The sequence below is a fragment of the Balaenoptera physalus genome (genome assembly GCF_965194825.1).
Source record: "Balaenoptera physalus genome assembly, chromosome: 10".
Classification (NCBI taxonomy): domain Eukaryota; kingdom Metazoa; phylum Chordata; class Mammalia; order Artiodactyla; family Balaenopteridae; genus Balaenoptera; species Balaenoptera physalus.
Genome location: NC_138889.1, coordinates 14109999 through 14123828, shown reverse-complemented (window position 1 = coordinate 14123828; position 13830 = coordinate 14109999). Strand labels below are relative to the sequence as shown.

General features: G+C 58.1%; 1 protein-coding gene across 2 annotated transcripts in view; it reads right to left on the bottom strand.

The window, feature by feature from the left end:
- Nucleotides 1-825: 825 nt before the first annotated feature.
- NECTIN1 (nectin cell adhesion molecule 1) overlaps nucleotides 826-13830 on the bottom strand; it is a 68335-nt gene continuing 55330 nt past the window's right edge. For both annotated transcript variants that reach the window (XM_082410906.1, XM_082410905.1), the window contains one exon: nucleotides 826-5160. In XM_082410906.1, coding sequence (XP_082267032.1) covers nucleotides 4613-5160 — 548 coding nt within the window. In that variant the 3' untranslated portion in view covers nucleotides 826-4612. The remainder of the gene's footprint in view (nucleotides 5161-13830) is intronic.

Below are 13830 nucleotides of genomic sequence, written 5' to 3'. Positions count from 1 at the left end.
GGGGCAGTCACTGAAGCCCCTGCCACTGCCACCCCTGGATCGATTTGTCCTGCATTCCAGCCCAGGAGATGGGAAGCAGATGGTGCTGGAGCGGGGAGGGGCGAGGTAACCAAGGAACTAGGAGACCTTCCTTCCAACCAGCCCCCTGGGGGGCGGGGCGGGGTCTCTGAGAGCTTGCAGGGGATGCAGTCAGCAGTATCCTCCAAAAAGATGAGAGGATAAAGCTCCTGTCTCTGCCCTGTCCCCAGGGATCTGTTTAACACGACAGGTGTGACATTGCTGGTTTTCTTCTCCAAACCGCCACGGGAGGGGACTTGGCAGGAAGGAGCAGGACAGTGGGGGGGCGGGGGGGGGGTGAGGAGGGGAATTGGAGGGGCCTGAGTAGGAGCTCTGGGGCAGGAGGGCAGGGGACTCTAGCCAGCACAGGGCCCTCCCTCTGCACCATCGGTCCCCAGACTCTCAGGCCGCGTGTTGAAGGGCTCCCTGCTTGTGTCTGAGCAGCCAACCCCTCCCGATGCTGCTGTCCGCGGCGGTCCCACGTGTGTGCAAGGCGGCTCAGTGGCAGCCCGGGAGCTGTGCTGAGGACTCAGGCAGGACCCTCACGTTTGCCCTTGGGGCTCCCGCAAGAGGGCGGGTTGGGGCTCCTTTGGCCTGGGCAGGGGGCTCCTTCGGGGTCCGAGTCAGTGTTCCAGAGCCATGGGAACGGGGCCTGGGGTGGAGGCCGCCTTCCTTGCACTGGGGCGCTGGCTCATCCCCGCTGTACCCTGTCCTGCCCCCAGGTCCGTGGGGAAGGGCCCAGCTCCCGAGGGACACGAAGCAACTGCGGTTGTTTTAAAGACTTTATTTATAAAAAAGTACATTTTTTTTCCTCAGTACATTTTTCAACCCATCATTTTTTTTTTTTTATACAAGTAAAAGGGGGTGATGCAAACACCCCCTGGGTTAGAACCAGGAGAATCTGCTGGGCCGTCCCTGGGACCAAAGACAAAAACAGTGACTAAGAAATTGAAGCAAAGGTAGTGCATCACACTCAGGGTGGAGGGGAGGGGGCAGCTTCTCCTGGATTTTGTTTCCATTTATACAAAAAAAGAAAACAACAAAAAAAGAAAACCATTTGTTTTGTTTGTTTGTTTCCGGCCAAGAATCCCATTCCTCACAGCAGGAGTCAGAAGAGCAGCAGCACCTGTGGGGCAGGGGCTCCTCTGGCCTTACAATCGGGCGGCAGCAGCGAGGTCCCAGAAGCCCTCACCACCTGGGCCACGGCGCAGGGGCCTGGGCACGTCTCCCCGTGGGCCTGGGGCCTGGTGGGGCCCACCTGAGGGTTCCTGGTGGCAGTCAGGCCTAGAAGGTCTCCGTCTGGCCACCGGGAGGCCTGGCAGCCCTCCCCTCCTCCCACGTGAGCTGCCCACACCACCTAACACAATCCCCGATTCTTCTGCTTGGAGGATGGCAGAAAAATTATTGCACCAGTGACTCGGGCACGCGGGAGGGGGTTGGCATGGGGGCACATGCCTGGGAAACAGGGCCCCCGTAAGTCTCTCTTATGGCCCGAGTGCTGGGAAATCAGTTTTTCCTGAAGGGCTTTCAGCAGGACCAGCCCAGCCCCTTGGCATGTCTGTGGGGCCGGGGCACCTGTGCTTGGGTCTGTCAGGGGGCATGCGCCAGGCCTGACGCATGGCTGCACGTGCCACGTGGGCCAGGCCTGACGTGGCTGCACGTGCGTGCCTGTGTTCCCTGATTCCATGCTGCCGCTCTTCAGATCCTTCTGATCAAAGGGGACTCAGGGTTGTTACACGTTAGAACAGTATCAAAATCTTAAGGAAAGAGGGGTATTGGTGGAGTGGGGGGCGGGCAAGGACGGGGAGGGCAACAAGAGGCAGGATGACCAGTGGGGAGGCCTTGGCACAATGCAGACCAAGTTTATTTCATTTCCAGCAAAGGCAGAAGCTCAGCTCATGTTGGGGGCACGGAGGAGAAGCAAGACTTCTTCGTCTCTCTGCTGGGCCAGACCTCCACTGTGCCAGCGGCTGTGGCTATGGGCCCAGCAGTAGTACCCACCGCCCCACAAACTCGGGGCACAGAAAACCCCGTCACCCCAGGCCCAAGGGCCGACCCCGGCCTCGTGCCGACTCTTGGCCCCGGGTAGCAGCTGCCCTGCTGGGCATGCTGCTGATGGGTCCCTGCCAAGGCAGGAGCCTCCTACGTGGCCCACACATGTGGCATGGACCCCACAATTTGTGCTTTGCTGGAGGGGAGGGCTTGGAGGTGTCTTAAGGGGGACTCAGTGCTTTGGCTGGGCCCGGGGGCCTCCTAAGTCCATCATATAAGGAGGAAGAGGGGGTGGCAGTGCAGATAAGGGAGACACAAGAGGAAGAGTCCTTTCAGTCTTGTGATTTCAAGGGGACAGAGAATGCCTCTATCAGGCAGGCCCCTGGGATTTCCTCCTGCCTGGGGGCAAGGGGACCAAGCAGAGGGGCCAGGGTGGTGTGAGGTGGGATGGGGCAGTGATGTAACATGGAAAAGGTCCTCTGCCCTGGGGGGGACACTAATACTGCTGGGAGATGCAGCCCAGCTCCTCCACCCCCTCTGCCCTGTGGCTAGAAAGACCCCAGAAGTTTCTCCCAACTCCACCCCATCCAGTACCCCCAATGCCAAGAGAGGGGAGTGCCGCCCCAGGGCTGGCATGGCTTCAGACTTCTGCTACGTGGCTACTGGGTGGTCTGGGCTGGGGTTAGGGCAGTGGGGGCTGGGGGAGGAGCGTGACCCAGCTGGTGGGTCCAGGGTTGCCAGGGCAGAGATGGAGCTGGCTGGGGGTTCCATAGCAGCACCAGGGAGGGGAGGAGTAGGGCGGGAGGCTGGGGGCTCCCTTGGGAAGCCTATGGCAGGGTAGGTTGGTGCCCGTGGGGCACAGAGTGGTCTGCCTTCCTCCCCCCAACACTTGCCATCCCACAGAGCCCCTGCACCCTGGGCTAAGTTCACTGGAATCCTCATGGGCAGGCATGAACCTGCCTCTCCCATCCCAGGGTCTTTCCCATCTACAGTGCTAGGGGGATGGGGTAGGCAAATGGAGGAACTGAGGCACTTTGAGCTGGGGGAGCAAAGAAGGGGCTGGGAGGGGCCTTCCTCCATGGTATCCTGGGGAAGACCATCAGTCTCAGGTGATTGACAGGAACCCAGAACCCCATTCAAGAAGGGAATCTACAACTCAAAGGGAAAGCTTCTCCATGGTTCCCCACCTCATCCAGAATGGAGACCAGGGATAGCTGAAGCAGGACGGGGAGGGTGGCGAGCAGGAGCTTCGGACTCAGGATCCCTGGCTCCCCGTGCCCCTCGCACTTTCAGGCAGGCCCGGAGCAGCTACATTGGCCTTTGTGGGCCAGGAGCTACCTGCGCTCTGCAGGGTCTTATCAGCCTGTGTTTGCAGAGCTCCTATCGTGCGGGCTTCCTTCTCCGGTGCCCTCTGCATTGATCCTCCTTCACCTGTAGCTCCTGGAGGTAATTCCCTTCCGGGATCCCAGCTCTGACTCCCCAAGAAAATCAAGAATTGCTAGCACTTGATGGATAGGGAGAAATTCAAGAAACTTCCATGCTATGAGAAGCGGTTAAGAGCCAGCCTGAGATCCTAGGGTGGAGGCACCGAAGGGCCTAGTCTCAGCTCTCCCTGGAAGCTTCTGAAGGCTGGCCCCATCCTCAGCTGGAGGGAAGGGGGAGAGGTGGAGCAGAGAGGCGGGCCTTGGGCAGTGTCCAGCCTGGGTAAGGCATGTGACCCCAGGGGGAGCACAGGGGTAGACACGAGCGGCGTGTGTGTGTGTGTGTAAGTGTGCATACGTGTTGGTAGAAGTGTATGGGAAGTGTGGGCCAGAGTCTACCTGGAGTCCCGCTATGTGGGGAGCAGACTGGGGTAAAGAGGAGGACACACCAGAGCCGGGCCACCTTAACTCTCTGGAGGCCAATGAGGGAAAAAAAATGTAAAACTAACCTTGCCAGGAAAACACACTGCCCAAGGCCTCAGGTGGCGACCTCAGCTTGATTCACTTAACAAACAAAGACGACCCTGGGTGCTTTGGAAAAGCCACCCCACCTCCCCTACCCCTTGGGCGCAATGGCTGCCTAGACCGGGGGTCCGAACTCCAGCTGGTCAGCTCACGGTGGGATGGGGGAGGGGGTGCCGGGTTCCCTCTCCCAGGGAAAAAGGAGCAGCATCTGGGGTCGGCGGCAGGGGGCTTTTCCTCTTGGAGCCCCTTCAGCCCTCCACCCGCAGAGACAGGACACAGACAAATTCCAGTGTTGGGGGCAGGGGAGGGCTGGCTCCCCAAACCCCGGAGGGACGTCTAGGTACACAAGACGGGACTAGGGCTCCCTGCGGAGGGTGGCAGGTGGGGTCAGGGGAGGAAAGGTACCAGCAACACCGAAGCCACAGTGAACACACACCATGGGGGAGGATGGGGGGGAGGCAGGGAGGAAATCAAAACAAAGCCAGGCCGCGTGCCGTGGGCTCCCAGGTACCCCAGCAGCTGGGTGAGTCTCTGCCGAGCTCCTGGAGCAGTGGACGGTGGGGGGCGGGCAGGGGGCGTGCGGGTGTGGGCTTGGGGCAGGGTCTCTGCAGACAGGGCTACACGTACCACTCCTTCTTGGAAATGAAAGACCCGTCGTTCTGAGAAACCATGTTTTCGGCCAAGTCCAGCTGCTCAGGGTCGTACTGGTAGCCCAGAGTCCGGTCCCCGTAGCAGCCGTCCTGATGGGCCTCCGCCTCATCCACCGTGAAGTAGGGCCGCTTGGCGTCCTCGTCGTATTTGGGGTGAGGGCCGCCCACCTTGCGCTCGCCGCCTCCGCCCTCCTCCTCCTCTTCCTCCTCGTAGCTGCTGCCGCCCAGGGGGCCGGCTTTCTTCTCGTCGTCCGAGTCCTCGGGGTACTGAAGGTTCTGGGCCATGGGCGGGTGGTGCTGGGGGATGCCGGCCTTGCTGTAGCCATTGCCGTACACGTGCTTCTTGGTGCTGTAGTCACCCTTGAAGGTGTGCCGGCGCCGGCGCAGGGCCACCACGATCCCGCCGACCACGGCCAGCACCAGCAGAATGCTCCCCACCGCGCCCCCGATGATGGCCGTGGGCACCGGCCCGGCGCGCCGCCCGGGTTCGCGAGGAGACGGGGTGTAGGGGAACTCTGGGTGAGGAAGAGAGATGGAGGGGGGACAGTGTCAGTGTCTGCTCCTGGGGAGTCAGCAGGGGTGGCAGGGGAGGGAAAGCCAGGAAGTGGGCCCGAGGTCCCCCCAGCACCCCACCCATCCAGGAGCCCAACACGCTGCAGCGTGGGTAGCTGGGGCCAGAGAGAGGCAGAGACAGCCTCGTAGCCCCAGAGCCCTCAGGCTGACTTTCTCCTTGGATGTGGAGCTGGCCCACCCATGACCCCGTGTCCAAGTAGACGCCAGTCACCGCCATGACACCCCGTGAAGTAAGTATGCTGTTAATTTCCCTCCAGCACACGAAGAGACGGGGCTTAGAGACGTCAAATAACTTGTCCGAGGCCATCAGCCAATGACGCGTCGTTGATTCTCTTGCACCGAAAGCCTGTGCAAGTGTCACCACTGCCCCTTTGCCCGACACCTGCTGGTCACTGCGCCCCAGCACCACACCTTGGCTTCTGAGACTCAGAGCCTGGAGCAGACCGGGTGCCCCACGCCTGATTTCATCTGCTCCGAGGTGCTGGCCCCATAGATGCCCCATGAGTGCCAGAGACCCGGGCTGTGGCTCTTGGCTGCAGTCTGGCCCTGCAGGGCAGGGTGGGGGCCAGGGTGCAGCCAAGCTGGGCTATGAGCATAAGACACTCAGCATGGCTGTGCAGAAAGGGGGTGTGAGAGTACGTGAGTAGCAAAGATGACAAGTATACACAAGCGAGCACGCGTGCCGGCACACATCCTTGTTGTCGCCACCGGCCCACACACATGTGCTGATGTGATGAACGTGTGTGTACGAATATGTACACACTGAGGGCAGAGCAGAAACGAGAAGGCAGAAAAGGTGAAAAGAGAAAGGAAGTGGGTGGGCAGGGCGAGAAGGCTGGGGGGGTGACTGTCGGCCAGTGGGGGCCAGGCCAGAGGCCGAAGGGGTGCCCAGGTGATGCTGAGGGAGGCGGTTCCCAGCACCACCACAGGGTGGCACCGGAGACCACGGCTGGCCTTGGACAGGAGGAGCCGGTGGGCAGGTCCAGGGCAGGCCTGGAGGGCTGACCTCGGCTGCTCCCAGCCCTCCTCTCTTCAGGCCAAGGGAGGCGGTCAATCTAGGCATATGTTCTGGCCTTTGGGAATCTGTTTCTGCCAGTTCACTCCCCGATTCAGCATCACTCCCTCCGTGGGAATCCTGTTCCTCCTATGAGACCAGTCCCTCCTCCCAGAGGTGGAGCCGGTCTGGTGTGTGAGCCTGCGGGGTGCTGTCTGCAGCGGGAGCAGGGCAAGGATTCTAGAAGAGAAGAGGAAGCGCCTTCCACGAGTTCGGGCTGGAAGGGCTAATGAAAACACGGGGGCCGAAGAAGGGAGGCGATTTGCCTGCGTCACATGGCTGAGCTGGGACCACCCAGAGACTCCTGCTCCGGGCCTCTCCATGGGGCGGGAGTTGGCAGAGAGAAACACAACCACTGAGGACGCAGCTTCCCACTTGTCACCACTGCGTCCTCGGTGCAGGTCACCGAGTGGCTGCGTGATAAATATTTATTGTATATTTGTCCTCACCGCCCACTTCCAGAACAGTCTCCCTGAACCTCAAGTGTCTTCTCCTGGTTCACCAGGTCCCATCTGTTCACCGCCCTGAAAAGGGCTGCACACTTGCTCCCCGCGAGGTGGGAGGTGTTGCCACAAGAAACGCCCAAGAGGCAGCTGGCAGGAACCTAGCCACCTGTGTACTTTCAACCTGCCGGCTCCCTCTTCAGTCCTTACCCTGTACCTGCGTGTTCTCTCCTCTCGCCACCTGCCGCATCATCGCTCCATCCACCCACCCACCTATCCACTCAGCAAACGTGTACCAGGCATCTGTTTCGCTAGTCACAGGATACAAGGAACTCACAGCCCAGCTGAGGAACCAAATGACACTCTTAAGCAAAGCAGCATGCGGACATCAAGGGCGCTGGCAGATAAGGGCTTCAGGAGTGCAGTGCAGGAAAGTCCTGTGGCCTGGAGTTTGAAAAGGCTTCTTGGAGGAGAGAAGACTTAGGCCAAGCCTTGAAGGATGACTAGGACTTGGAGAGGTCAGCAGAATAAGAAAGGCATCAGGTGGAGGAACCTGCCCTTCCTCTCTGACATGTTTCCTTTGCCTTCCAATAAACACAAGGAGTCCTTGACCCTCGGCTTTCTTTTTGGAGCCTTCTGTCTGCAGACTGCACTGCTGGGCCTTCTCTCTGCTCCAGCCGCCTGGCTGGGGGCTCCATCCTTGGACCTTACCCTCTGCTTTCTGTCCTAGGGACAGACCTGGCCTCAGTGTCATGAGTTACCTTGACCCTGCTGGCTCTCCAAACCATCTCGGGTAGCTAGCTCTCCCCCAACTCTGGGGCTTTATCTCCAAAGGCCTCTGGGACAGCAGTTCCCAAGCTGTGGCCATGGAACCTCAAGCCACTGGCTCAGAGGGCTGGCAAAAATACTGGGGTCAAACGCTTCGGGAAATGTCGGTAGAGACAAAGCATCAGAGCCCTTTCATCTTCTCAGGCACACTGAACTGTAAGAGGAACACACAGTGTTTCCCAGCCTACTGGAACACAAACCCCATCCTCCTGACTCAAGGACCATTCACAGGAGAAGTATTTGGGGACACACTTTGAACACTCTTTTATCTAGCACAACCTCACTTGGAACTCTCTCCACCCACTCAAGGCCCATCCCTCCCAACATGGTTCACCGTCTTCCCTCCAAACCCACTCCATTCAACACCACAACTCCACCACCATTTGTCTACTCTTCCAGTTTAGAATCTTACTTATCTTTGACTCTTCCTTCTCCATCTCTTGGGTCAAAATCTGCCACCAAATCTTGTTGACTCTTCCTATTCAATAGCTTCTCACTTGACACCAGGTTTTACTTTTATAGTAGATCTGTGAATCTCCCACCTTCATTTGGTCTCTGCCCCCCCTTTAGTCACTCCAGCCACAGTCACCAGGTTAATTTTCCCTGTGTAGACACTACCATTCCCTTTCTCAAAAGACTAGCAATGACTTCCCCATTGCCTGTTGGACCACGTCAGTCTGGTCTTCAAAGCTTCCATCATGCAACTTGATCTTGGGTCTGGCCAACTCACCGTTCTTGCTGTCCAAATAGATTCTTTTTTTTTTTTTTAAATTAATTAATTAATTAATTAATTAATTTTTGGCTGTGTTGGGTCTTCGTTTCTGTGCAAGGGCTTTCTCCAGTTGCGACGAGCAGGGGCCACTCTTCATCGTGGTGCACGGGCCTCTCACTATCGCGGCCTCTCTTGTTGCGGAGCACAGGCTCCAGACGCGCAGGCTCAGTAGTTGTGGCTCATGGGCCCAGTTGCTCCGCAGCATGTGGTATCTTCCCAGACCAGGGCTCGAACCCCTGTCCCCTGCATTGGCAGGCGGATTCTTAACCACTGCGCCACCAGGGAAGCCCCCAAGTAGATTCTTTACTGCAGACCTTTGTTCATGCTGTTTCCCCTGCCAGGAATGCCCTTCCTCATCTCCTTCTGCCTATTTCAGTGCTTCGGTCCCTTCTTTGTGCAGCCTTCTCTTCTCCAGCTCACACTTCTCTTTCTCTTTAGAATGTTTACATACCAGTGGTCTGCAGCTTTCATTCTGGTATAAACAATAGCTTACTCCATTTCGTTAATCATATACTGACATATTACAGTAAGGCCTGATAGAACAACCTGCAGTAAATGCAAATTAGGATCTACCATGATTGGCTCTGGTCCTTCTGCCAGTTTTCGAGTGGCTAAAGTTCTTTTCTTCTGCAGGAACAGGGAGAGGGGTTGAGGAAGTGGCAGTGTCATGGTAATTTGGGACCGACTCAATTCAGTGTGTTCCAGTTGTGTACAATATTAGTTCAACTATATTTACTTTTATGCTTTCTGTAGCAACAGAGACCCAAGGAGAAGTAAATACCTCCTACATTTCACTTGACTAGACTGAATTTTTTGGGCCCCACTAATCACAGTATGGTAGAGTTTACTGTATTGCCTGTTTCATGAGAGTGGCTGCTGTCCCAACTAGTCTGTAAATTCGAATTCAAAGTAAATCTCGAACCTGACCTCTTCTCACCATCTCCATCACTACTACCCTGATCCCAGCCACTATCATATCGCAACTGGATTATTGCAATAGCTGCCTAACTGGCTTCCCCAATTCCACTCCTTTCCCGTACAGGCTATTCTCAACACGGCAGCCACAAAGATCCTGTCAAATCTGAGAGCTGAAAATGCTCTACATGATCTGTGTCTCTGCCTTCATCTCTTGCTTTCCTCCCAGCTTGCTCCACTCCCAGCTTCCTCAGGGCCTTTGCACTGGCGGCTCTGCGCCCTGGAAAGCTCCTCCCCCAGGTGTCCCATGCTCACTGCCTCAACGCCTTTGGGGCTTGGCTCCAACTTCTCATGAAGGTCACCTTCTCACCAAGGCCTCCCCTGACTACCTTATCGAAAATCACAGCTCATGAACTCCTACCCCCAGCACTATGAACCCCTCACCCTGCTTTTCTTTTTTCCTTATCACCTTCAAAATGATCACATAATTTTTCAAACGTATTTTATCTGTTATTTGTTGTCTGTCCTCCTGTGCTAAAGCGTAAGCTCCACGGGGACAGGGACTTTGGCTCATTGACGTACCCCCCGCCACCTAGACGGCCTGGCACGTGGCCAGAGTTCAAGAACATTTGGTGAATGAATTCTACAGAGGCAAGGCCATGTCTCAGAGGTGAGCCTCTGGGTCTCTTTCCTCTCTAGGGCCTTCTGTTTACCTTTTCCCCACCTGAGTCCTAAGTATGTTTACTCTTCCCTGGAGATTTTTGGGACCAAAGGGAACCCTGGTTATTTTGCCTACTTTAGGGCCAGCCTGTCTAGAGGCAGAAGACCGGTTAAGATGACCTTCCAGCAACGCAGACTTGTGTGGAGATGCCAAGTGAGGGTGCAGAAGGAGTGCACGTGGGGACCTAACTCATTTGTAAGCAGAGGTGGCTGTCTGGTGTGGAACGGAGCGCCCTCCCCTTCCACCCCTCCAGCTGTCACATTCAGCCAGTAGCTCCCGTCTTTGTGCCAGTAGCAGAGCCTCAAAGGCCGCAGCTGGCGGGAGAGAAGAGCTGGGCCGTGGGGGTCATCTGCGCTTCCTGGTGGGGGACCAGCCGGCTCCCCTCACTTCCTCTTACGAAGGGGGCAGCCCAGCCCCACTGCTGAAGGCTTGCAGCCTCCCCTCGGGGATGGCAGGCTGGCTGGGGCCCTGGGGCAGTGGAGGCTCCGCATTCCTTTGGGGCTGGGGGGGGTCTCCTGACTGAGGTGGGTGGGCTGGTACGGGGGCTTTGGATGGATCGGAGGTGGGGCGAGGGTTAGGGTTTAGTCTGGTTCTAGGATCCAGAGGAGGTTTGGGGTCAAAGAGAATGTTCGGGCTTCTCAAACCAACGCCTGCTGCTTCCGCAGGCAGGCAGGCAGGCAGCCAGCGCTCTGGCACCAGAAGCCTAGGCCCGGAAGCTGTGAGAACTACACCTCCCAGTGTGCAGTGCTGCGGGCCCAGGGAGGGGGGAAGGCCTGAGGTCAAGCTCTGGGAAGCCCTTCTCCTGCTCCTGCAGCTGCAGCAGCTGTGCACTGCGCAGACCAGCGGGCAGGGCCTCATGGCGGTGGAGGGAACTGAATCCTCCCAGGGGTGTGGACGCAGCTGCCTCCCCACAGGCTCCCCAGTGCTGCCACGGGCGGCCGGAGACGGCCACATTTGCCCACAGCACAGCTGTGGGCCCCGTCTGCACACTCAGCATGCAGACATTGCTCGCCTGCTTGCCTGTGCACGTTTACACGCTCAGGGGCACACACCCACACTCACGCCCGGGCACGCACACTCGCAGGCTCACACAGCCCTCCCTTCCAGATGGACCTCCAAGCCCCGCCAACCCTTGGCCTGAAGGACTCCCGGCCTAATGCGCAGACCCTGTTGCCTTCACCCCTGATGGCTGAGCCCGCTCAGCGCTGGAAACGGAAACTGGGGACGCCCTGCACCCTGGTGGCCTTCCTGCCTGGCTCCTGGGAGTGCCCTGGACACTCTTCTCCGGACAAACCCAGTCCCAGGGACGGATGCTGCCTTCTTTGGCCTCTTTAGTCTGGTCGAGGCCATACCCTCGCAGCCCTCCCCGCCCTCAGCGTTGCCCCCAGAGGGAGGACGGAGGGGAGCTCACAGGTTTGTTTTGTGACTAGGGGCCAACCCCATGAAACCGCCCCTGGGAAATGGGCTTCTCTGCGGGCCCGGGCCCCGTGAAGTGTATCCACAAATTCCGGTGGGTTTGTCTCTTCTGCTGTCAGTCGCACGGCCACAGCCTGGACCTGTCGTTTCCCTCTAGAAAAACCCTCCTTGTACATACAGCCCCTAACTGGTCCCCCAGGTGCCATCCACACAGCCTCCCAGGCGCTCAGTCTCGACCGCCCTCGTTGCCACGCTGCTGCTTTCGGAGGCCGCCCGTGGCCGAGAGAGAGGAAGCTCTGCTCCCCCTGTTCCTGCCCGCTCGGCCCCAGCCATTCTCCTCCCACACGCTTCCTCCATCGCCGCTCACCCACCACTCATCCTTGGAGGAACAACTCAAAGGCCACCTCCTCTGGGATCTGCGAGCCCAAGAAGCCTGTGCCAAAGTGTGTCTGTGCAGGTGGTGCAGCGGCCCTGTGCATGCGTGCCCTGCACACACGTGTGTCTCTGGCACGCACCCTGCTGCACGCCTTCCTCTGCCCTGCTCTTCATTTCCCTCGCCAGATGCGCCCAGGGCAAAGCTATTACCTGTACGATGGCCAGAATGAAAAATTAAATTTCCACTTATCCATCTCGTTCATGCATTCCTTCCAGACCAGCGGGGCTTGGAGCACAGGGCATGGCTGTGCCCCCTGGAGACCAGCCGATGTGGGAGGAAGGCTGGTGGGGTCGGCGGCTGCGCGGAAATTGCCCGTGAGTACGAGAGCGAACAGCTCTGAAAAGGCTCAGGCCGCCTGGCTGAGTCCTCCTGAGGGGGCTGAGAGACCTTCCCTCGGGACAGCCAGTGAAACAGCCCCTGGGCCCATCAATGATTCAGGGAGCATCACGCTTCCCTGGCTCCTGCCTCACTGGGCTGCCAATGACAGAGTCCCCTTACGCAAGGCCCTTCTCACCACCCATGTGTGTGGCTTTGGTGACCACCCCCATCCCGCTCTGTATTTGGGGAGCACGCGAGGACACGCTGCGTGCCTCTTCCAGCTGGAGCCCTGGGCGGCCCCGGCCCACCTTCCCCGCAAGGCGACCTAGGCCTGACCACAGATCCCACGGAGGGCACCACCAGAGCAAACACGCCCAAGGAGTGGCTCACCTCCACGCTGGTTTCCCTTCCTTCCTTTCCTCTCTTTTCCCAGCCTGGGCCTGGGAAGTTGCTCCCTTTCCTTCCTCCCTGCTCCTGGACCTGCTGCGTCTGCCTGATGAGCAGTCCTGCACTCACGGTGGTCCTGCATTCTTCTGGGCTTTGGGAGAAGGGAGGTCCTGACTTTCCTGTCTCGGCCCTGCCTCTGGGGTAGGGCAGTACCACTTAGCCCCGTAAGCTTAGTGGGCCTCTGGCCGGTCCACTCATGCTGGGCAGTAGGATCAATGGGAGGTCATTGCTCCCGGGTTTCTTGGCCTCCGCCCCTGATTTCCCAATCAGCAGTTTCCCCAGAGAGGCTGAGTGGTGGCGGGGGAGGCAGTGGTGGCGTTGGTGCTCCAGGGCTGGGTGAAGGTATTCCCATGCAGGAAGTCCATGCTGTGTGCTAGGCCGTGGTATACGGATTTGGCGTGATCAAAAGAAGCCTGAGATAAGTATGATGATCTCTGTATTACAGACTAGGAAGCTGAGGCTCAGAGGGGTGAAGGCCACACAGCCAGGAAGAGCCAGTATGTGAACACACTCGGGCCAAGTCTGTGCTGTCCCTCACAGGACCTGCATCCCCTCAGCTGGTCATGCTCCCTTATGACATTGTTCACCCTTATCTGCCACACGGCCAGAGCTCACGCACCTAGGAGGCTGTTATTGAGCTTTGCTCAGACTTTCTCCAGGGGGCGAGAAGTGTGTGACACTGGCCTTCCCATCCTTGCCAACTTATGGGAACCCCCAAACCCTAGAGTGGGGGAGGGGCTGTCTCAGCTTTCCCCAGGCTCCACCTCTGACACTTCTTTTTTTTTGCGGGGGGGGGGCGGTTAAGTAGAAAAGAATAGCTCTATCGCTTTGCCAGGCAAAGGGGGACACAGCGGGCTCATGCCCTGAAAACTGTGTGTTCCCTCTGATATTTCGACCACCTTAACCAGTCCGAGAGCCAAGAGCAGGGAGTTGAAGAAAAGAGCAAGTGACAAGTGACTCCACCCTCCTCCCAACCCCGGCGAGAGAGGTGACAGAGCAGCCCCGAGGACAGGTAGATGCAGCCCTTGGACAGCTTTGGGCTGTTTTATCAGCAGCTGTGCCTTGAATGTACCCACAGGTGAGGTCTCCCACTTCTGGGAAAGAGGCTCAGAGCTAATGAATCCTCAGGACTTGCCCAAGCTCTGTGCCTGGAGCCAGGAACCGCCGCCCAACTTCCAGTATCCCTGAACCTAGCTCAACATCTCCCTGAGGTCACTTCCTATCCAGCTCAGTAGCAGCATGATGTCACTTCCTGTCCTAGG